Source organism: Ursus maritimus, unplaced genomic scaffold (assembly GCF_017311325.1).
Source record: "Ursus maritimus isolate PB19 unplaced genomic scaffold, ASM1731132v1 scaffold_16, whole genome shotgun sequence".
Lineage (NCBI taxonomy): Eukaryota > Metazoa > Chordata > Mammalia > Carnivora > Ursidae > Ursus > Ursus maritimus.
Window position 1 is genome coordinate 23956659 of NW_024424008.1, and position 25890 is coordinate 23982548.

Genomic DNA, 25890 nt, shown 5'->3' on the forward strand with positions numbered 1-25890 from the left:
CTTGTAGGGCCTCCATACTCTTCACATCCCCCCATCTCTCCACCACATCCCACTTCACCTCTTCTCACTTTCACATTTACTCCTGTGCTTTAACCACATTGGCTTCTATGCTGTTCCTTAAATACCCCAAATACTCTCCAGCCTCAGGGTCTTTGCACTTGCTATTGAGTTGTGTCAGCTACTTTAAAAGCACTTCCATCAGAGACCTGAAGGACTAACTGTTCTTTCTTTTGTCTGGTCTCTGCTTCAACGATAGTAATCAGTGAGGCCTTCTCTGACTACTCTACATTAAAACACACTACACCCCTCCAATTACAGACCTACACCATTAAAACAGACCTCCACTAACCATCCTCCCTTATCTTTCTTCTTCCAGAGTATCTATTACTATCTGATAATACACACTGACTCACTTATTTGGTATATCTGTCTCTGCCAACTAGGAGACAAAAACTTTTGCCCACAGCTCTATTCTTGCCTCCTAGAGATCAATATATATTTGAATAAATTATTGAAATAGTTGGGAAACACAGCAATGTAGAAAGTTATAAAATTATAGAATATATAGAATTTTTAGAATTATGTAAAATTTTAGAACTTCATAGAATTATAAAAATTAAACTATGCTATGCATACTGGTCTACTGGTCTATAGCTGCTTTCCTATAAAGACACTTAAATTCTACAATTGTCAGCTTCAGTCTTTCAGCATAAGATATAAGTAGAATCTGGCTTAACCTATCATTAATGTATTCACTATATGAATGCTTATTCTTTCAGAAGAAACTAAAAAGAAATCAGAGAGTTTTGAGGATTTTTTTTTAATATAAGCTCCATAAATGAGGTAGTAAACTTGGAGGTAGTTGATGACAATGTTCAACAGAGTATACACTCACAGAAGACAATCAAAGACACTTAACGCATATATATCACACCTACTCCACGGATTCCCAGATTTCACTCACTTACATATCATTTCCATGATTTTGGCATGTCCCACATTTTATAAATTGGTCCACTTTTTTTACTAAGCTCCCTCCAAAGCAATAATTTGTATTAAATCCACATTAAAATAAATATGGAACTACTAAAATATAAGATGTTCATTCATACAATACTTAATATTAAACATATTGCTGGTAGTTTCCATTTTACACTTTGGGAAAAGCAAAACACTCTTTATTTATAAAAGGAAAAAAAAAAAGAAAAAAATCCTGAGGATCTTAGGGCTTTACTTGATGTCAACAATTCACTGGAATTGAGACTTTCTGAACTTTGCAATCTAGTTTCATGCTGACTATAGAAAATGCATTTTGTTTGCATCTCTTAAGTAGTATTGTTGTATGTGGTGAGCAGAAATTACACTGTGGATGAAATATACAGTGAACAGAATGAAAAATCCCAGATCAGTGGAGATATTTTATTTTGCCATGAGAGACTTAAATAGAAATACAGTAATTACTATGTAGAGCACTTTTCTGCCATCAGATATGGTCATACAAATGAAGAGCAGACCAGTTTTTTCAAACAGTGTTTCTATTGTTGAAATTGTCTGAAAGACCCAAGAGTTTGGGAGAAGTCTGGAAATATGGTTAAGTGAGTTCTTCATAGGATGACCACATTTTCCAAGTGAAAAAAGGAAATACACTATCTTCAGGACCAGCCTGTGGTTTACCACTACACTAGTAAGAAGTTAATCAAATTTCTGTAAGTTAGATTGTTACAGTAAATTCTCTTGTCTCTTATCTAGCATAGTTGGTTGAAATCATTTTTTTTCACTGATTCACTATATTTTCTTCTATTTAGTTTTTCTTTAATATCTTAAAATAAAGTTTTGTGATTTCACATACAAAAATCCTGCACATCCCTTGCTGAATTATTCTTAAGTAGTTTATTCTTTTGTTGCAAGCTGAAGTTGTATACAACAATGTTATTTGTAACTATCGACTTGGCTAGACTCTTATTTCTAATAAATTCTCTGTAGATTTAGAATTTTCTATATGGGATAATCACATCAAGAAATGATACAATGAAATAAACTAAATTAAGTCTTATATCTTTTATGCCATTGGTTTTATTTTGCTCTGCAGACTGGGACCCTCCAAAATAATAGAGAATTTAACCAGGAATGGTGTACATCCTTGTCTGTTTTCTGATTTTTAAAGATGAATGAACATAGGGTTTCCTAACTCCTGTAAAATTTTGGACACAGTTCACTATCATACTATTCTATTCACATGAAAATGTTAACTGGAAATTCATAAGACTATGCTGTAATATACAAGAGTTGGGTAATTTCCAAATCACAGTTAATTCCCTTGTGTCTGAAAATAGCCCTGATATTCAGAGGAACACATGTAACATACTCTGTCCCCTTGGCCTCGAGTGATTGGTCAAGGGTCTTTAAGTGACTTGGCTGGGCCAATAAGAGTTCATTTTAATAAGAGTTTTGTTTTGTTTTGTTTTTTAGTTTACCAGGGGACCCCAGACAGAACCCCTCCAGAAAGAACTTCTGCAAGTTATAGTGGCAGTATTTATGACTCACCTTATGGAAGAAGCTAACTAAGAATGAAGCTGACAAGCAATTGAAAGGCAGAGATAAAAAGCCTCTTAGAAGCCTCAGAGTCCGTGATTCTAGCTGCTCCAGAATGTCACATGCAACATGGTGTTTCCCACAAATAACTGAGATACTCCGGTGTCTTCACCATTGATTTTCTATTTGCCTTGCAAATGGGTGTCTTGGGTGACACACAACAAATTGAATGTGAAATAACACAAGGCATCTTAATAAGAATCCACTAACAGTCAGACTTATGTTTCAACTATGAATTCTGATTCTAAGACAAATGGCAAGTTTCTGAATAAATTGTTAATTTTAATTAGTATTACAACTTAAAGTATAATATAATAAGCTATTATACTTTAATTTTACGAACTGTTACCATTAGGAGAAACTGGATAAAGAATACCAGATTTCTGTATTATTCTTTATAATTGTATGTGAATTTATGATTATCTCAATTAAAAAAAAGCCTTCATTCTCTTTTATCCTGATGGTAATTAAATTTGTAACTTCTTCGGTAGTACTTGAAAACTATGATTATGGTTTAATTACAAACAAGGACAAAAACTTTCTGCTCACTGAAGAGAACCACAACCTCTTATTTCTGAGCATCTGGTTCATCTGTCAGCTGATATTTCCCAACCATCCATGGCTTTGTTACATTATTTAAAATTACCCTTAATAATCTCTTTTACCAATGTTTTTCTAGTCTAATTTATGTCTACTTAGGTTTATTTTCTCTGCCCTTTAAAATCAAATGCCCCGCTGAGGTCTTAAAGAACTTTTGTGGAATGGTTACATAATGGCTTTCTATGTATTTTACCTTTTATAATATCAAAGTATCTTTGTACTTCCTATCAAAAAAAAATCAGAACATGGTTTATAAATGTAGTAAAGACTAGCACATCCTCAAGTGTACCGTGAGAAATGATGACTCACATCAGAGTAAAGGTATGACTAGTGACAGCCCTAAGCAACAGAAAACTTCACACACAAAGAATCCTGCCAAAGTAGCAAAACTAAAAATAAAATCTTCAATTCCATTTTACATCTTGACTGAAAAAACATGTGAAAGTTTTTAATTCAAACATCCTATTTTAAATTAATTGCTTTTAAACTAGCACTATCTAGTGGAAAAGTTCCCTTTAAATCCTTCCATACACTCAAAGTTAATCTTATAGAGGGATCTTGGGAAACAGGAAAATATTATAAAGACTGGATGCTTACTATCATCAATTCATTTACAAATCTTTAAACCTAGGAATTTGATATATACCCATGAAATACCACCTGTGAGAATGGCATCAAAATCATATCCAGATATTAGTGAAACTGATATACCAAAATACAAATACATTTTTAAATTTGCACCAGCTAACTTACCCCAGCTGACGGCTAGCCATGACAGCAGTACTTCTAACAGCATACAAACCTTAATTTCACTAAGGAAAAATACAACCTTCGTTCCAAGTATTCTTTTTCAAGAGCTAATAAAAAACAAGACGACTGAGTCTCAAATTTATCTTTTTTATTCCCCTTTCTTATACTTTGGGGTAGAAATGTCGATGAGCAACAAAATAACTAAAAAGCCGCCTGCCAGGGTAGGCTTCACTGTCTGACCACTGTATCATACCTATTAAAAGAAAATTTTAGAATGTCAGCAAACATTTCCAGTTAAGTGTCCTGTCTTTTTCATTTTAAAATCAAAAGACATAATTCCCAAGTATGAACACTCTGAAGTATTTTCTGAAATCCTAGCAATTACCTTACTCAAGTCCTTCACACTAAATTAATGAATTTTACTCAAAGAAAGTTATTTTTCTTACACTTGTCCATAATGAACTTAGTCAAACAATCTGAGAAATGGTAAATAAGAAGTTGTGATAACTCTCAACAACCACCTTTGCTTTTTCTGTATAACTAAACACTACTAAATTTTGACCAACCAATATGGTTTGGTCAATATATGCATGGAAAAAAATACAAAAGAGATCAGGCCTCTGCCCTCGCAGGCCTCTGCTCTTCAACTAAAAAGGGAAGACAAAGGATATGAAGGAATGACTTCCAGTGAGCAGGAAGTCCAAAGACCTGAAAAGGAGTCCTACGTCTTTGGCTCTGTCACTTACTAGTGGTATGTACTATCTTGAGTAACTCACTTATAGTCTCAGCTCAGTTTCAGGTTGTGGTAAAGATAAAAGTGTACATAAAAGTACTTTGCACACTTTAAAAAATACAAATGAGTACTAGGACTGTTATCAATAAAAAAATTAAATCCACTAGTGTTGCAGTCATGCTGAATTGTGTGTGATTGGCCACCTCTCAATTCTACTTTAGCATTTCACCAAATAATGGGAAGTCACAGAAAACCTCTGCAATTCAATAAATGTGAAAATTTGAACATGGAGAACACTGAGATGGCTAATTTTTTTTTAGATTTCAGGTGAAATCACTATATAAAAATGATGGTGTATAGGCCAGCATACCTAAAGTTTGTTTCTAATAAAAGGTAACCTAAAATTGGGATGCCTGGGTGGCTCAGTTGGTTAAGTGGCTGCCTTCGGCTCAGGTCATGATCCCAGGGTCCTGGGATCAAGTCCCGCAAGGGGCTCCTTGCTCAGCGAGGAGCACTTCTCCCTCTGCCTGCCACTCCCCTTGCTTGTGCTCTCTCTTTCTCTGACAAATAAATAAATAAAATCTTAAAAAAAAAAAAGTTAACCTAAAATATATCAGAAGTATAATCAATACTCATGCATGTAGAATGTTGCCTACCATGCTTCATTTATCTGAGACAATTAAAAAAAAAAAAACTGGATTGCTTCACAGATACTTAGACTTAGTACACAACAGTACCAATCCCAGAAACTCAAGGATTAATCAACATCATCTACTAATGGCATATGAGCAATGCAAACATTTATGGCAAAAGGTTAAACAAAGGAAATAATTTTTAATAAAGAAAAATAAAGACATAAAATTTTCAACATTTAAAACATTCTCCAATTCTATGAATCCTTGATTCAAAAATGGTGATGGGATGGGGGAGTAGGTAAGGGGTCGGGGGACGGGACTTAAATAGGTTTAGAGCATATTTTTGGCTCCCACATACCAAAATTTGATGTGGGAAATGTCCACTGATTGATAGATTGAGTTTTCGCTGTAATATATGCCTGTTTAAATATGATGAAAAATTTTAAAAATTAATCTAATTTCAAAACTTATAATGCCCATGTTCTTCCCTCATTTTTGTAAGATATTAAAATAATATACCTAAAACACTTACCAGAACATCTCACATATTGTTTTAACAATACATGTTTGCTATTGTTGTTATGCAATTTTAATTAAAACAGAGTCTTAGTTTGTAACATTATGGATTATGTGAAGGCTCTGGAACCCAACAGCTTAGGTTTAAATCCTCGCTGTACCACTTACTGGCTATGTGTCTTTGAGATTGCTCTTCTTTAAAATGGGTGTATTAATAGCATACACCTCAGAGGGTTGCTGAAAACAGATTAGTTAAAAACATAGAGGGGGCGCCTGGGTGGCGCAGTCGTTAAAGCGTCTGCCTTCGGCTCAGGGCGTGATCCCGGTGTTCCGGGATCGAGTCCCACATCAGGCTCCTCCACTGTGAGCCTGCTTCTTCCTCTCCCACTCCCCTGCTTGTGTTCCCTCTCTCGCTGGCTGTCTCTCTGTCACATAAATAAATAAAATCTTTAAAAAAAAAAAAAAAACATAGAGCAACTGTAGCAGAGCCGAGTAACTTGAAAATGCTCCAGATCAGCTATTATGTATAGCAGTACCTCCCAATAGAAATAGAATACAAACCATATAAAAACTAACACACTTCCGGTGCTCAATAGCCACATATGACAAGTGTCTAATGTATTAGGCATCACATATTTTTTAAATATCTTGAGACTCATGGCAGCTCAAAATCTTATATCAATAACCAAGCAATTCACATTTCTGACACAAAAGAATATTCTTTTTTAATAAAAATCTAATTTTGTTAGAACACAAATAAAGAAAGAACACTTTGGATTTTATCCCCTATTAATCCTTATGTTGGATTGCTTATACTTTAAAAAAATGTAAGAAAGGAAAATAGAGGTTTTAACACTCTTATAAAAGAAACAACTGTTAAGGTTGTAAATTTCCACTCCCAGTGCCTCATGGTTTTTTGTTGTTGTTGTTCCAAAGTAATACCCAGACACCTAGCCCATTTCAGGAAAGTACTTCCACTACACGAGTATAAAAAAGACTGATCTGAGCAGTGAATAGAAAGAATATAAATCCCAGGAAACCAAAACCAAAATGTGTAACTTACACAGGTCAAATGTGAATGCTGTGGGTGATAATGGTTAAAAAAGATAAATAAATAGTTTCTTATGTTAATCAAAATGGAAACTAGAAGAAATAAGTTCATCTGTATAAATTTTTCAAGATAAACATTAGCTAAAATATTCTGAAGCTGAGGCTTCTTCAATTGGTGACAAAGATACAGCTAAGGAAAAAAAAAATCTATATTGCTACGTACACACTTCACATTTGTCAAAGTTAGGGACTCAGAGTACCCAGAAAGTAAGGGGCCCAGGGGAAGGGAAAGAGGAGCATCATAGGGTAGGTAGATCAGATAATTTGGACCCTCCATCCTGAAGAACCCTGTGTCACTGGGTCCACATCCTATAACCTTTCTATTTATTATCATCCCACATCTCTGTTATAGCCAATTGAATAAATGGGACTTTGAGCAAGCTGTGCAAACAGCTTTCTTCTGGTTCTTCTATTGATCTAAACCTCCTTTGTTGATTCTACCTCATCTGACCAAAGTCTGGACTCAAGGTACCTCAGGGCTCAATCCTTCCACCTTTTCTCTTCTGTCTACATACTCACAGACCAGGTGATCTCATACATTCCATAGCTTCAAATTCCCTCTACATTTTGACAACTTCAAAATTTATGTGTTCCCCTGAACTCCAGACTCATATGCCCAGATGCTCCTTAGACAGGGCTACTTAGATATCCAGTAGGCATCTAAATAGATTCAAAATTTAACCATTTTTCCCATCTTTTTCTTCATCTCAGTAAGTGGCAGGATCTCCTATCAGCTACATTATTTTTCTTTTTAGCTCTCACCACCACCAGAAATAATTTGTTTAATGTCTGCCCAGTAGAATGCAAGCTGCATGAGAGCAGATATTTAAAGGGCACTAATTTAAGCTGTATGGAAAATGCAGACCCCCAAGGGAATATATGGGCTCAAGTCTGAATGATAAGATGGAACCAGTCTTGAGAGGAGATGGATCAGGACAAGGCAGAGGAAAGTTGTTCAAGGCAGAGGAAAGGACAAATGCAAAGGTCTAAGTCCCAAAGGAGCTTGTACATTAAGGGGAGTAGAAAGAAAGCCAGTGGGGAGAAAGAACAGGGAACAAGAGGGCACGAATTGAGAAGGAAAGAATGATGGGTAGAGTACGCTTCCAAGAATTCAGGAAGAGGGAATGCCAAGTCCAAAGGCCTAAAGAGTCAAATTCAGTGTTTTAATACAAGTAACAAAGAAGAGGTTACCCAGATCTCTTTCAGAAGGCCTCAAATAAGCATTTCACGCTTCCCTAGGGTGTTCTCTTTGTAGGTTAGTATTTATTCAAATTAATTTTGAACAGCCTGGACTAAAATGGTAGTGTGTGCACAGCCAAGTTAGCTGTGATGTGAAGTAAACAGAGCAGTTCCTATAGTGGTATGGAAACTGAAGAGACCTTACCACAAAATTTATATAGCTTTGATGCCTCTCCTTGTGCTGGGAGCAGACTCAGAGTCTATAACAGGACATCTAATCTACAGCATCTCTAATTATTTAAGTGTTCCATTCTATGGGGAAACATTCTAACATTGTGAATAAAGATGAACTTAAAAAAAATCAATACTTCAAGTTAGTAAGGAGCAAAAAAGAGGTCCCATTTCTTCAAAAAACAAATTAATATTTCTGTGGGCTTTTTCCTGCAAACAACCTTTAGGCTACCTAGATGATGTATTCATCTTACTAAGTATGGTAAATCACTGGAAACAAGAGAATTTGTTTAAACTGCTAGGTGTCTTCTATCATCTTCTTGAGATTTTTTTGTTTAGTTGCTGTTCTAGCATACTTAAGATTTTGGTCAAATTCAATTAATATATAACAAATCAAGACTTATAACTAAAAAAAATGATTAAATGACTATCAATTTCAGAACACCTTTATACTCTTAGTACACTCAAAATATTCTATTTCCTAAATGAAGTACAAATTTTTAAGAGAGAAATTCTTCAGCACATCTTCGCACAAAATCTGCTACCAGCTATACATACTTTCGACTGCAGTAACATCATGTGACTGGAAGTTATTACTTACTCCAGTACTTAGATTGTAGGTTTAATAACTACTTTTACATAATCTTTGTGGACATACTGTAATCCATTAGGCTTTTATCTATAGATTTTTCTTCATTATTTTGCATTCTTTATTTCAGACCTTCCCTAAAACAACAGATAAAGCAATCAAAACCTGAAATATGACTTCACTCATGAATGCAGAATTTCTTCCTTGCCCCAACATAAGAAACATGTTGAGAAAAAAGGCAGAAATGAAGATCTCTGAAACACTAAGAGCTAGCATTTCAATCTCCATTTTCACTGCCTAGAAGACACTCTACCACATTCCATGGCCATTTCTACTCATTGGTTTTTGTCCTCTATTCAGTCACCATTTTGGATGACCTCAAGATTATGCTCATAAAACATCCAAATCTATAAGCTCAGCCGTCTTGATTCCTAAGGTCTGTCTCCGTCCTTAGCCACATCTTAATTTCATTACTATCTGGACCAACTCCACTGCCAAATTCAGCATGTTTTAACTCCTACTCCTGATCACAACTTCCTTGTCTCAGAATTTCTTTTATTGCTAGTGAAATGTCAACATAGTGCAGTAGTAACGCTTGCCCTCTCTGCTTTCTAAAGCCATCAGTCACCTCCTGCCTCAACTATTACTATAATCAACCAAGACCCATTTTCATCTTACACAAATCCATGTGCCTATAATAGAGCACATCCTCTGTGCCCACCACTTGAATATGACCTCCTAATTCTTCTTATGGCTCAGTCCATGGCTCTGCGTTTTGCTAGAAAAATCTATGAAACCATGGCAAATAATCTTTCCTTGACATATTTATGATGTCTACCTTCAATGGCTCATTATCACTAACCCGTACCGTAGTCCCTTTTCTCTTATATAACCTGATCTTGGCTTTCTAAACTATTTCTATAAACTCCTCCTATAGCAGATGACCACTTCTTTCTGACATTATTATCCCCTGTCCAAACAATTTACTGTGCAAAGTTCTATATTTTAACTGATGCTCTTTCTTTCCTCCCAGCTCAGAGGAAGAGCCTTTCCCCTGATGTTTACAGGTTTCCTCAATGCTATAAGAACATTTTTTTGGCTCTTTTTACTCTTGCAAACTACAACACACTTTCCCATATTCTTTCAAACATTTTCTAAAATTATAGCCTGTGCTAGCTGGCTTATCATTCTCCTGAACTACTTGCACAGGATCTGAATAACAACCTCACTCAACCCTGGGCCGTAAGGCACCTCCTACTCACATTTCCCCATCAAACTTGGGACTTCTATTGCATAGTTCATAGAACTGGAGTAAGAATTATGCATATAAAGCATTTGAAAGTGTACTATTTAATCTTAAGACTCCAATCAAACTTACCTCCATAAAAAATCTTTCTCTGACCTCCCCAGAAAGGGTCAGTCTGCCATAATGGCTTATATGTATCTAACACAGATTATATTGTATGGCTATTTATCTGGCACTGGGACCAGACCATGGTATGCCGATGTTTCCTAAGAAAATATAGTCACCCCCTGACACCCGCACCTTATCTATCTCTCACAAGGCCACCAAATTAATCTTTCCTAAATCTTGTATTGATTCTCCCATTCTTTTCAAAAACTAACAATTTTGCCTTCCTATAATACACACCAAAACTTTTTAGCCCAGCTCTTAAATCCCATATATGGCTAAAACTACCAATCTTCTAATACTGTCTAAGAACCATCCATTTGTCTTATTCTAAGAATATGTATTTTTTCCCACCTTGTGGCCTCTACTCAAGTTCATTTATATGAGTGCCAAATAATAGTTGTGTGATTCTCCCTTAGCTCAGGCAATATTTCCTGAGTCAAGACCATCTTCCTGAAACTGCTCTCCTTATCCAGTTAGCAGAATGACACTATACTTAATCCACATCGAATACATATGTGTCTATGTAATTCCCCAAAAGGATGGTGAAGCCAGTGATAAAGATGACACTTTAAACAAGTCCTCACCGTAAGTGACAAATAACATCTTTATTACCATCAACATTTATTATGTGCTAGGTGCTCCTACAAATGCTTTACGAGTATCCTGTGGATACTATTTTTCCCATATACAAATGGGAAGCCAGGGTCACAGAGGCCTTCACAGATATTTGAAAAAAATGGGTAGAAAATTATATTGGTAAATGAATAACTGTATTACTAATAACTATGCTCTGATGCTGTCACATAAATTAGTCCATCAATGTACAAAGCTTTCCCCACTCTTCCCAGCCAAGCAAAATCCTCCCAGCCTTTCAGAGACAACTGAAATGTCACCTTTTTAAGAAAGTCTCCTCAACCCTTAGAAGAAAGAAAAAAAGAAAGAAGAAAAGAAAAGAAAAGAAAAGAAGAGAAAAGAAAAGAAAAGAAAAGAAAAGAAAAGAAAAGAAAAGAAAAGAAAAGAAAAGAAGAGAGAAGAAGCCTCCTGCTAACACGCTGGCAAAATTATTTGCTCCTTCTATGAATTGCCTTTAATACTTAGAATGTATCTTTATTGTAACACTGAAGTTTTTTTGAAGTTTACTCAATTAGAATGGGTTTATAGTGACAATTCAATATTTTTAATTCTTGAAAGAACTAACTGGAAAGCAAAGTGAATATAATTTATATCTGATGAACAAATGAAATAAACAGAAATGGTATATCTCTCATTAGCAATAATTGATAATCATACTCAGAAATCTTTTCTGTAGCATTTAGTACATCTATCACATTATAAGGTCTGGTATAGCTAAGTCTAATTCAGAAGGTTCAGTCTTTCTTTTAATATGTCCAAACAAAGCTTTATTCTTAAAAAATGGGGAACAGACTCACCAGTCTCCTCCTTTCTTCTTCTACTGCAATGAGTAATCTTGCAAATTCCTTTAGTGACTGAGCTATTTAGAAGATAAAAAAAAAAAAAGCATTAATCTCTTTTCATTGCTAATATCTAATTGCACAGGAATAAACATTACGATGAAACTGGTTATAAATGTGTATATATTCTGCGGTTTTACGCTTCTAGCAGCATAGAAGAGTATACACAGTAGGATCTCAATGACTAATAGCTATAGATAACAGATATTTGTGCACTGCAAACTAAAGTTTAGCACACACAAACTATATTTTTTCTTCCAAGACACTAGGGAAATACAGTTTATGTATGTAATGTATAAAACTGAAATTAATAAATAAAAGTTTACTACTGAAATTGCTTCTAAACAGAATCCTACAAATAATGACTATATTAAATCTCTAAGAAGCAATAAATCCAGTACTATTTAGATGTACTTAGTAGCAGCCTGTAACGCTACATCTCCCACTGACTTCTGTCTAGATGCTCAACAATTATAGATACTTAAAACGAGATTCTGTATTCTGCATTACTCCAATATCAAGGTAGTTTATATCGTGAGTCATCAGTGTGGCCAGAAGGACTACCAGCATTAGCATTTGGGGAGTTTGTTAGAAATACAGATTCAGGCCTCACCACAGAATCTGCATTTTAAGATCCTCAGGTGATCCATTTGCATACGGAAGTTGAGAAGCACTGCTTTACTTTTTTCTTTCTTTTTTTTTTTTAAGTTTTTATTTCCAGTTAACATACAGTGTAATATTAGTTTCAGGTGCCCAATGTATTGATTTAACACTTACACACAATCCTGGTGCTCATGACAAGTTCAGATAGCTCTCTGAAGCAGTGCTTCTCCCACCTATCTACGGAGAAGCACTGCTTTAGAGAACTATCTGAACTCCTATTGCTCTGGCTTGGGGCAAGTATCAAATACTCAGAAACACTGGGAGAATAAACCAAAAAATAAATTGGGAGTTACAATAGCGTATTCTTTAAAAATGCATAGTCCCAAATGGCAATTGTAAAACAATAATTTATTCACATCATTTTCTCTATCTCACACTTAATATAACTAAAGTTGGAATGTTTTGATTACAAAACTAACAAAACAAATAAGGTAAATGCAAAAATTATGTCTATGTAAGCTTTGAACCTTTCCTTCTATGTCTTCATTCTTTAGGCTCCCTATCATTTCCTTCCTACCCATACTAATTAATATTAAAAACATTCTGTAAGAAGTCTAGTAAGTCTGGCATAAAGCCTACAATAAAGGCAGATAAGTGAGGAAAATAAATGAAGAGTCTCATAACAGAACTTATTACGAAAAATAATGTTTTCCATTCAAGAATTTAAAATTACAATCTAGGGTTTTTCCCTCCACTCTTTTTAAAACTAAGCTTACATTAACTAACCTGGTTTGAAATGCTATCCCTATGATTACTTCACATTGGATTTTATTCACAATTGCCAAAACAGAAATCAAAGGATTACCTGGGAGACTCAGATTAATCTCATAACCACATTAATGACCTTAGAGGAAATATAACTTTTGCTTTTTAATTTAGAAAAATGAGATTTTAATTTCTACAAAAATAACAGTATCAAAGCTACAATACAATACAGTTGTGACAACAGTAAGTTGAACAGAAAAACATTTTACAAATATACAAAAAGTCTTAACTGGATTATATAATAGAATATTATATTTTTATACTTTGGGTAAAGAAAACATTCCATCATCCTGGCAACTACCTATTGCCACTAAAGAACTCTACTGGTAAGCCTGAAGGAAAAAAGCCAATAAAATTTTGGATAATGGAAGGCATTATGTTGACATGCCTACAGCGAAAGAGATCAAGAGTAAATCAGTTTGGACTACAGGAATTGGAGGCAACAGGTACTCCTGAAGGTGAGAAAATAAGAGGTGAGAGTTGATAGTAAGTTTAAAGTCTGTATAAGAAGAACTTTAACCCCAGATTTCAAACTCAATGCCTTCCAGTTTTTTAAATTAAAAACAAAACAAAAGAAACAAAAAACCAACTACCCTCATATGCTTCTTTTATGGAAAGCTACTGGATAAAGCACTCTAACAAAACAAGGGAATAAACTAAGAAAAGAGGACATGGGATCTAGAAGTAGGAGATCCAAGATAGCACAGAAGCAAATGAAATTCTTATGTCAACAGAGAGATATTCCAGGTCAACTGCTATGCAAAAGGTTCAGAGAGGATCTTATCTGGACTGGAGCAATAGGTTACAGACTCCAGGAAATGTTTCCAGAGAATAAAAATAGAACTGTCAATATCTTGATGTATCTGAATGTAATGAAAGGAAACGTATACTCTTTTAAAAGAAAATTCAAAGGCACTTATTAACTCTTGGGAAAACAGTTATGGAAGTAACATCATCAAAGTAAATGAGATAACTCAGTTGTAATACATACAAAATCACCATGATATAAACATAACAGTATAGAATGAACAGAGGGTATCTAAGACTGGGGAAGAAGTCAAGTGTTACCAAGATAATTATGGTCTTGAAAGAAACAGAAGAAATGGCTAAAAGTTCAAGTGGTCTTTGTGAGTAGTTAAGTGGTAAGGACTTGTAAGATGAGAGGTTGCCAGTTTTTATTGAGCCTATTAAAAATCTTTACCTTTTTTAAATAATGAAAAATAAAACATGCTATAAATGCTTTATTTTCCTACTAGACTTAATTTTAGGAGGCTAAACTCACGTACTAATTTACCCAAAGAGTTAAGTAAATATCTAGCACATAGAAGCCTGATAACAAAGGTTTTTATTTTGTTTTTGTTTTTTTGACAACAGGTTATTTTTGGAATAAATGAAGACGTAGCTTGATTTAGAGTGTCAGGGATAGACTAGAACCTTCCACTTGGTCAACCCAGGAGGCCACGTACTGTCTCATGGAGTAGTGTCCTAGTGGTCCCAGGAGCATCATCCTATAACAACTTGGAAGTCCACAGGCTTCCCCAAGTAACTACTATTTCAAGAGTAAATTGTGCAGATGCCTTAAGTCAGAGTTTGGTTTTAAGTAAAGAAACTCAAATTCTCATTTTGATGTTGTTGTACCTCTTTGTCTAAAAATTAATGATGCCGTTTCCTGCTTAACTTGAATGGTTTTCTGGTCTGTTTCTCATATAAATACTATTTATAGACTCAGTACAATAATAGCTTATTATAATGAGAATGTCTGAAAAGAAAAATTTGAACATGCAAAAGCAATTGCATGTCTGGTTCCTCACAACAAAAACTACTCTCCCTCCAGCAGTTTTCTGGGTCTGCCCCAACTTGACAATTGAAATGAAACTTTTTTCTTTATGTAGTATACTCTCAGTTCCATGCAAGTATGTTTCTTAGTCCAAATGAAGATATTCATGTTTGTCATTTGTCCTACATGGAAATGAACAGCCAGGAACATCATTTCATCAATTAGTAACAGCAACCTACTTTTTCAACCTGTATCTAATGCTTTCCCCTAAGTCTTTTTATTTATAATGTCAAAGTATTGCATTAATAGTTTTCAAAGTACAACATAACACAGAAAGAAAATAAGAATTAACAATCCTATAAAGCAGGTATAAAATAATTCAAAGTTATATAAGCTGGGTTTTAGGGCAAAGGGCTGATAGACAGCCAGTGACTTCCTAGCCTGGCCCATGCTCAAAATCTAAAGGAACCTCTGATACAAGTCAGATAGATCCAAGCTGCCTAGTGTACCCCAGCAACTCCTCAGAGATGAAAAGCCAGTATTAGAATTTCTGGTGCCCAGGACCAACAAATGCCCTGAAAAGAGACCATGAAAACTGAAGGTGAGAAAATAGAGACCATGAAAACTTATAGAGAGTCTATTCCCCACCAGACCTTGGGCACAAAACATACAAAATGACTCATCCTGCACAGTGATGTTGACTCCTTGAGCAATTTCTTCTAAGACTTTACTTAAGTAAAATCTAAAAATATTTTTTATTACATGCAAATTCTAATACCCAAATACTTTCTTTTATTAGCAATGATATGTGATGTTCCATACTTTGTTTATCCATGTTAATATTTACATAAATAGCCATTTCATTATCTGATTTTGGGGGAGCCAGACTAACATCAAATTTAACAGCTGGTCTTGTAATTATAGATTCTGCCCTTACCTAGTTGGTATGACAGGAGCTTGATTAAGTGACAGCAATATCCCAAAAACAATATTTAATGTACAGTGGGCTTTCAATAGATGATCATTAAATGAATGAATGAGTTTAATAATAGATTTCCACAATCTATTTGCTATGTATGGAGAAACATACAAGCTTATATTCTAGGCTTCATAAAATATTTTGAAAAGGATAAGCCAGATACTTTGGAAAATTATGTTAGCTATCCACATTCTTGCCACCTGCATAAAACTTTCCTGGCTGTAATCACCAGTAATAATCTTTCTCCATCCTGACCATCTGGACCATGAGATTACTGGAGAGCAATCAAAATATAGTTTCATATATAGATGTTAAATTGCCAACAAATTATTGAGGTTAAGAATATTGCTAAAGGTTCCCTTTTCATCTCTCTAATGTGATATTGGAAAAACACTTTTAGAACAACAGAAATTTATTATTCACATGTATTTATAACAGGTTCCAAGAGTAAATGCATTCGCAAAGACAACAGTTGAAATATATCTACACGGTGAGGAAGTAGAATAATGACTTCTATATTTACTAATATCATAAATTCTAAAACATTCCTGAACTGTCTAAAATATCTATTTCCTAACTCAATCTTTTCAGCAGACTTGAGTTCACCTGACTATTTTTGACTATGGAAAACCTTGTTAGTGCTTAGAAGTAAAAATGAGAAAGAATAAAGAAAATCACTCCCTGTTCATTGTTGACATGACTCCATTACTAGTGAGTACTAAGCATTATACTATTAAATGTTTCAATAATTGATCTGCTTGAGCTTTAAAGATTTCACAACTAGGAGAATTGAGAAAGCATGTCTCTCTCATATCCAACCAACATTTATATCATAATCAGATAATGATATGTTAAATATTTCTCCCAGGAGTCTTTTTTTAAAATTTTTTTTAAATTTTTTTTTTAAGATTTTATTTATTCATTCGACAGAGATAGAGACAGCCAGCGAGAGAGGGAACACAAGCAGGGGGAGTGGGAGAGGAAGAAGCAGGCTCATAGCGGAAGAGCCTGATGTGGGGCTCGATCCCATAACGCCGGGACCATGCCCTGAGCCCAAGGCAGACGCTTAACCGCTGTGCCACCCAGGCACCCCCCAGGAGTCTTTTTCCTCAAACCTATGTAGCATAAATACATACCCAGACAGAAGTACAGATCACAAATTCAGTCACATATACAATTATGTCAGCAACACATTTTTTACTTATTAGGTGAACAAATCACCTATGACATTCAGAAATGGTGATGAATAGGGGAGGACTGAGTTAGCAGTAGGATTTAGACTTGGTTAAATCTCAAGGAAAACATGAAAACCTTTTAAAGTTTATAAAAGCCAGATTGAACCAATGCAATCATTTTAGAAGTCCAGATAATGTTCCAACAGTCACTTTACTATTTTATCGGGGTGAACGATGTAGGTTATCAGGGTCTTTCTTAGTATCCTTCTGGCAATGACTTTTTTTCCCACAGGGAGTAGGAGAAAAGCAGTAATAATACCAACATTTCACTGAGGATATGAGCCAGTGCAAGTGAATTCAGCATATGCTTCTAGATCTGGCCACATTGAAAAAAATAAAAGTGGAATCAATATATACAGCCAAGCGATACTCAGCAGTACACTATGAAGCATGCAATGATGTAACAGGGTATCACATCAGCAGTTCATGCCTGGAACTCCCACTGAGGAAGTTTTAATTCTTTGAACATTTAGAAGATCAAAGATAGCATAGTAACTGAAGAGCAAGCTTTGGTTCAGGAACAATTTAACCCATAAACAAAGAAGAATCATTGTGGTATGCCAGAAAAAGAAATACTATGTCTACAAAACAGACAGCAAAATATAAAAAGTGACACCAATTCTCCACACAATTATCAACTAGATATTGTGTGTCTGTGTAACAATTAACACCCCCACTTGATGGGCTGTCTACTGTAATACTGAACATTATTCGCAACCACACTCCTGTTATTTTTTAGGAGCCACAACATCAAATAAGATTGTTCCACTCTATTTGTGGCTTCAAGTTCCATGGATGCCTAAGTGCAAAGCCAATAAATTGCTTCCTAAACCAACTGAAAAAAAAAAGAAAATCACAGGCCTACTGCTGAATGCTGATAGGTCACTGTACCCACGTACTCAGAGGCATCATCTTTCTTCTAACACTTCACAACCCCTTAGAATTCAAGGTCTCAGGAAAACACAGAAATTCTAGTTATCTTTAAGGTAACTAAGCCATGTTCTCCATAACATCCTCCTGGTGGTTAGTTTTGTTTTTCTTTTTGTTTTTAATTTCCAAACATAAATCAAAAAGATTAACATTGAAAAAAAATCCTTATAAACTTGTACCTAAATTCTTCTTTCCTGACTTGTTAATTTCAGCCATTCCAAAAAATGAATTCTTGCCATTTGCAATGACGTGGATGGAGCCAGAGGGTATTATGCTAAGGAAAATAAGTCAATCAGAGAAAGACAAGTATCATATGATTTCACTCATATATGGAATTTAAGAAACAAAACAAAGGAGCATAGTGGAAGAGAGGGAAAAATAAAACAAGATGAAATCAGCGAGGGAGACAAACCGTAAGAGACTCTTAATCATAGGAAACAAACTGAGGGTTGCGGGGGCGGGGTAACTGGGTGACAGCATTAAGGAGGGCATGTGATGTAATGAGCACTGAGTATTATATAAGACTGATGAATCACTGAACTCTACCTCTGAAACGAATAATATACTGTATGCTAATTAATTGAATTTAAATAAAACAAAAGAAAAGAAAAAGAAAAAAAAATTCTTCTTTCATATTCTGCCAGTGCATCCCTATATAGCATTGCATGCAGGTGTATTAAGTTTCAGCAAATACAAGGTGTACCAAGGTAGAACATATTAGATATTATTTTAGTAATAAAAAAGCATTAAACAATAATAAATGCACAGCCTACAAATGAAACATCATAAAATTAAACTTTTATTAAGTTGACTGTGTATTCTGCATAGAGTCAAAAACTGCCACATCTCTGCTTCCTCATCTGTCCATTACCATCAACTGTGCCGTGTTTGTTCCACCCAGTACACAGATGCCAATCCAGACTACAGAAGACAAAGGGACAGAATCCTCACTTTGGAATCCACAATATCCAACCATTTCTTTCTAGTTTCACTTGCTCCTGTTAATCCTCTAATTATACTACCCAGACTCTTTGTAAGGGTTATGGCCAGGAATCTAGTGTCCTTTTAGATTCCCAATTCCTGTTCTTCATGCCTCCCTCCCTACCGGTTCTGACATTCCATATGTCCTTGGGCACTGACCCGTGCTATGCTTTAGTCCATGAACATGGGTTCCAACATTGCCCGCCACTGCACATTTGGGCTGAGATTCAGAACTTGTGGCAAGATTGTCAGTCTTTTCTGGTCTTAGGTGATTTTCAGTCTAGTTTCTCTTATCCTCGCTGGCATAACGGGACTCAAAGAAGAGTATACACACCTTCTTTCCAGGGGCTTCACCTGTCAAAGAGCTACAAAAAACTGCAGATTGTTAGGATTACCTATTACACCTGAGGACAACTAGGACTCCAAGATGAAAAGTCACAATGGAGGCACAGAAGTAATTCTACACTATCTAATGGTTTTTTCTTCCCAGATTCTTCTTGAACGGAGATGGGACCTTGTAGTAATATCTACTCTGAAACTGCCAAACTACAAAGTAGTTTGAGAGTTCTAGTATACTCATACACACACATGCAGGGCATATATGTTATATAATATTAAGGTCAAATTTGGAAAATGAATACATACAAATATAGAAAGACAGCCTTTCAATTTCACACAATTTCAAAACTTCATTCTAGCTGGTTTCCCTGAAAACTTCACACTGTCTCATTACTTCATCTAAATTTCATCTGAATCCCAAAGATCTTTCACTCTGAGATTTTATGTTAATGTCATAAGTATTGTTGTATACTACACAGTCCCCAAGTCACATATTTTTGTTTTCTTTCAAAGCATACATTTTAGAAAACCTGTGCTATTCTGATGTTGCCTTGTTTTGTTTGTTTTTTTAGATTTACTTATTTGAGAGAGAGCACATACGTGAGCTGGGGGAGGGGAAGATGGAGAGGTAGAGAGAGAGTCTCCAGCAGACTTCCTGCTGAGTGCTGAGCTGGATGAGGGGCTTGACCTCATGACCCTGAAATCATGACCTAAGCTGAAATCAAGAGTTGGACACTTAATTGACTGAGCCACCCGGGCATCCCCCCACTTTTTCTTAAAGATCTGATGTTGCCTTGGTTTAGTTTAGTTTTATTTTAGTGTCATTTGACCTGTTTCCCAAAGCCAAAACAACCCCCAATCCAGAAACCATTTTCCCCCAGTATGTAGACCACTCACACTTTGGAGCACCTCTACCAAGATGCGAAGATGTCACACATACTATCTCATTTAATTCACATAATGGTATGAGGTACTGAGTAGGTTTTATCTTCATTTTCCAGATGAGAAAAAGAATATCAATCACCTGGACTAACTTGCCCCATGATCTCAAAGCTGGTTAAGTGGAGTAGCAGTTATTTAATTTTGATTGTTTCATTCCAAAGTCTATTCTATTCCAGCAAACCATTATTGCCAGAGGACGAAGGCAGCAGGAAGGAGGGAGGCAGGGAAGGTAATGCCAGCTTACTACCCTGCTACACAGAACAGGCTTATCATCTTTAAAAGCAAACAGTCCCAGAGCTGTTTGTGCTCAAGTGATAGTCAAGCCCCAAATATCCTGCTTTAAAGGGAACAATCAGTAATTTGTTGCTGACAGCCACTTACACCATACCCGCCAATCTTTACCACCTCCCAGCACTCCTTCACATTCCACAAAGACAGAGGTATCCCATTCATACTCCTCATCTGCACCCAATCCTCCTGCCACCACCCTACTGAAGCTTCAACATCCGCTTCCTTGTCCAACATCCAGCTTCTCTTTTCCACAACCTCTTAACCTCCAGTGACCTTCTCTCTGCTGTAAATTCACACACCCACAAAGACACTAAGAGTTCAAGCTATCTAACCCCTTAGCTTTTTGCTTTTTGGCAATCCCTTTATTCAACTCTAGTTTATTCCTGATCCTATTTCCCACAGTGGCTATCTAAAAAGAATTTTCTTTCTCAAGAACCCAGCCCCAATTTCCCCTCACTCACTGGTACCAGATGGCCTAGCTTCTTGCTTCTCTGAGACCAGTTCAAGACCCTCTGATTAACATTGTATTTATTCATTCTCTTCAACTTGCCTGTCTCAGAAAAGGGGTCCTCTTTTTCTTAAAAGCTAACAACTCCCCATGAAGCTTCTAACCTTCCCCTTCTCCAACTCTAGCTACATTTCTGTCATTTCCATCATCACTCTTCTCTCCACACAGCTATTTCTCCTCCTCCCAAGTGTAAATTACTCCCATGTTCTCCTATCGTTGTGAAGGAGGAAGAGCAGGGAGATATGAGGGTTGGGGGAGGAGAAGGAGATTTATTTGGCATTTGCACCGGCACTGCACATAATCTTTAATCCCCAGTACCCCACAAGGTGGTCACAAGCACAACACCCAAATCTTCTCTCACCGTGCTATTCTTCAAATAATGAAACTGAAATATAGAGGTTAAATAATATCCAAGATCATAGAGCTAACAACTTGCAGAGTGAAACTTTGAACCCACATGAATCACATGAAATGTATCTGCTCTAGGCATGGTTCTACACCCCCAGCTCATGAAATTGAGCAAATCCAGTTACCTCCCAGGAATTTCTACTAGAGTGTGTGTCTGCATCTCAAAACTTAACATGTGTCAAAACTTGACTCATAATTCCACTCTACACTCAGGTACTCTGCCACATATAAACACATAAATGGGCTCATAACACCCTTCTGCTAGTAACTCAAGTGATGGATTAACCTCAATCCTCTCTTCCATACATCCAGTCACCAAATACTGATGATCTCTCTCCTCTACCCTTCTTCTTCCATACCCACAGAAAGATATCACTTCATCTCTGCTGCGATATTATAGCTTAATTATTGGTTTCCACACTTCTATGACTCTAAATCATCATATGTACTATCGGTCAGGATAAAATTCCTAAAGGGCACCTTTGATTATGTCACTATTTAGCCATTCAAGGTTATTGATTAGATAAAGTCCAAACTCCATATTGCAAGCAATGTGGTCCCTCCAGTGACCATAGGCGTCTTTCCAAGTATCATAGACTGAAATGCTACTATTTCTAATCTCTAACTTAGTACTTTGAAACTACTAGACATTCTTATAGTTTCCTTTACCTTCATGCCTTTCCTTTACCTGCATTTGCTAAGCTGTATCTTACCAAACCCACTAGGACCCTCCGTATTCAAGCATCTTCTGGTGTCCCCAGTCAGAAGTCCCTTCTCCAGCTTTGGTGCTCTGATAGCAGTTTTGTTTTTACTATACTTAAAGCACTCAGCACATTCTCCTTAGTATTATAGTGATTATATCATAAAACTATTTTTACTCTTACCTTCTTCTACTTTATAAGGATACAAGAAGCTTTATTCATGTTTGCATGTATTAAATTGCATATAAGCTTCTTTGCACAAAGATAGTCATTACTGATAGGAAATTCTAGAGAATCCAAAGTCTACCAGCATGAACTAAGTCACACTTTATGATTTTAATTTGAAAGGCTGATTTTTTTTTTCAATCTCTGAGAAATTTGCAGAGCCATCTACACTGGCCCATGGATGCCATCTCTCATTCTAAGGTTCTACATCTGTTTGTTTTACATAAACTAAAACCTTTTTTTCAGGCTGTCAAGAATAATGTGTCAATAAATGACCAGGTTTTCCTATAAACATGTGTCTTCTACAGCTCTAATGGTTCCACTGGGAAAATGCTGGGCAACGGAGATCTGGTGATCCAAAAAGCACAAACTCTGAAACAGCTTTTTTTTCCCCTGTTGTAGTACCTTCTCCAGTTGGGCCCCCCTCAGTATAAATACCAGTCTATTGTTGAGAGGGTGGTTTTCAACAGGCTAGTATCGGACACCAAGAACCTCCATAAAATTAAAGACTCCTAAAGTTGCATCCCAGGAGATTCCAGCTTCATTCAGGCCTGGGGGAGGGTGGAACCAAATTTTTAAGGCTTCCCATAGCTGATTCTGATAACAGGCAGTCTGTCAACTACTGGCTTTAGCGGAAGGCAGGCAGGGGAAGAATGCATGCTTCGTATGAGGAATTAAGAGTTACAACTATATTTAAATAGAAAACAGTATACATTTTAATAAGATTTGTAAGAATTATCTCTATTTCCTCCTTGAAGCTTATCGGTACTTTCAATGGCAGTAGTACTCTTCGCCCTCGTGGTTATGGAAGAAATAAGACATTACTGTTGAGTCCCAAGAATAAAGCATGACCTGAAAGCTCTTCTCTCCACAGCACTTTGAATCATGACACAGCAACAATTCTGAATTCTATGTCAGAGAAATCACTCAGAATTAGCCTTTTTGTCCAGCCACATATTCCTAGATTAGCACATAAGGCAAATTTTTTTTTTTAGGTCTATTATCCCACTCTTTTCTGGCTTTCTAACTCTCCCACTATACTCTGTTTCTGCCCCACAACCACCAAGCCTCTCTTCAGTGTTCATATGTTTGTCCTTGTCATTTGCCAATGAGCTTTCCATTAATCTCTGAGTGTCCATGTCCTGCCGCCTAACTCACCACAGTTTCAGAACTATTGCCTTTCTGGTCCAAATATTTTATGTCAAAACTAAAACTGTACTTTTATTTTTTCATTCACATTTAGAAATGTTCTCTCTTGGTCCATAAAAGATTTGCTGAGGAAAGCAATCTTTGACTCACTCCGGCAAATACTTCCATGCTATAATTCATCACATATACAGATGCCAGAATAAACCTCCTGAAGGGCAACTTCAATCAAAAGCCTTATGTGTCTCTTGAGAACATACAAATGAAACTTTATAGACTATATGGCAAAGCCCTCTAAGATATTCTCTGGCTCTCAGTCCTTGTACTCCAGCGAAAACGATGTTACACCTTCATTTTCTTCAAGACTGCATATAACAAGACAAGGAATATTCAAGTACACAGACTAAATATGCCCAAGCAAGGGAAGAAGTCCAATGGTCTGGAGCGAAAGGATGTACTAAAGAAATGCTTTCACATTCTAAATGCTTCAGAAAAAAAAAAAAAATCACGTGCTTACAGCTAGCATGGCTCAGAAGTATTTGCTACCTTTATGACTTTTGCAACAAATCTAGAAATGGGTCAGTGTTTCCATGGTCATGTAAATTTGATTGATTACACAGGGAAAGGAAGATAAAACAGGTTCATTTTATAAGCAGTTTGCACTGATATCACTATCTTAAAATTAGCACTCTCTCTGCATTAAAATTAAGAAAATTTTTATATAATCTTTTTTTTATCTCTATGGCACTTATCAGTCTAACTTCATACTCAATGAACTTATATATCTTATCACCTAACTCCTCTGACAAATCCCCGTGAAGGTGGGGATTATTTTTCTGTTTTGCACAATGATGTGTCTTTAGCACTCAAACAATGTCTGACAAATCACAGGTGCTTGATAAGGCTTTACTGAATGAATGAATGAGTCAATCAATCAATCAATCTATTAATCAATCAATGAACGAGCAAGTAAACTCAAGAGTCAAAGTTCCTGACCTAGGAGAAGAACTGCACATGAAATCAGGGTTAATACTGGTGTGACTTTAGCAAATCATTTCACCTGTGTCTAAAGCAAAATGACAGAGTTAGCTCCCAGGTTCTCCAAGGCCTCCTTCCTACTCTAAGATATTAAACTTGGAATTCTAAGAAACCAAGCCAACATTTCTAAGTCAGAAGTAACACTTTCTGATAATTTAAACAAACAAAAACAATAGCCGGTACAACTCCCCACCTTCCCACCTCCACATGTATATGAAGAAGGTATGAGAATCATCCTAGTAACCAGGGAAATGTAGCTTCTGGACAGAAAGACATAAAACAACTGAGATAAAATGTTATCTTCAAAAGCTGTTTTCAAAGTAAACTATATTCAACATAAGCAGATAAACTCCAGTAAATAAACTAGGAAATTACTAACAAACTGTAAACTGTGCACCTAATGCCCACACCAGACACCACTTACCTTTATGGTACCTGATGTTTACCAATAGGCAATAAAACATATTTCTGTTATTATGCAAAAGATTATGAAAAAAAAGTCATCATGGGTATGTCATGATTCGGGCTTGTAATTACAAGCCAACCATATGATTCCAATTTTACTAAGACCATTCTATTCATATAGAAAATAAAAGAGATGAACTCTAAGTGTGGTTCTCTGGGTCAATACAAGTGTATTAACAAAAACATAGGTATCATATCCATAAGTTAACATTATTATGTCAGGCTACCCATGCCCCATTTTCTCCTGGGCACAAGCCCAGAGATATGGCCAAGTAAAACATTTTTTAAAAAGCTCATCTGGGGCAGCCTTCTTAAATCTTCCATACAGCAGTCAAATTAACCTTTTTAAAATGCAAATATAACATAATTTCTCTGATTAAGACCCTGCAATGCTTCTCATTATCTTTAGGTTAAAATTCCACATCCCTAATAGGGCTTATTAGGTCTTGTCTACCTGCCCACAACCTTCACACATGCCATTTTCCCCTTGGGTATCTTCTTTGATCTCAAGGCCTTTATTCACCCCTTCCTTAGATGTGGAATCTGCTCCCTCCTCCCCCTTCTCCTACCATTTCTCCGTGACTAATTTAAGCATCACTTCCTCAGAGTGGCCTTCCCTCATCTTCCCACCCACCCAGTTAGAACTGCTCTATCTTGAGTATGTATGATCTCTTAG

At 36.1% G+C, this 25890-nt stretch overlaps 1 protein-coding gene across 1 annotated transcript in view; it reads right to left on the bottom strand.

The window, feature by feature from the left end:
* The window catches only part of ARHGAP42 (Rho GTPase activating protein 42), a 320488-nt gene that overhangs the window by 204145 nt on the left and 90453 nt on the right, over nucleotides 1-25890 (bottom strand). The window contains exon 3 of the mRNA XM_008688390.2: nucleotides 11780-11841. Within this exon, the coding sequence (XP_008686612.1) occupies nucleotides 11780-11841 (62 nt within the window). The remainder of the gene's footprint in view (nucleotides 1-11779; nucleotides 11842-25890) is intronic.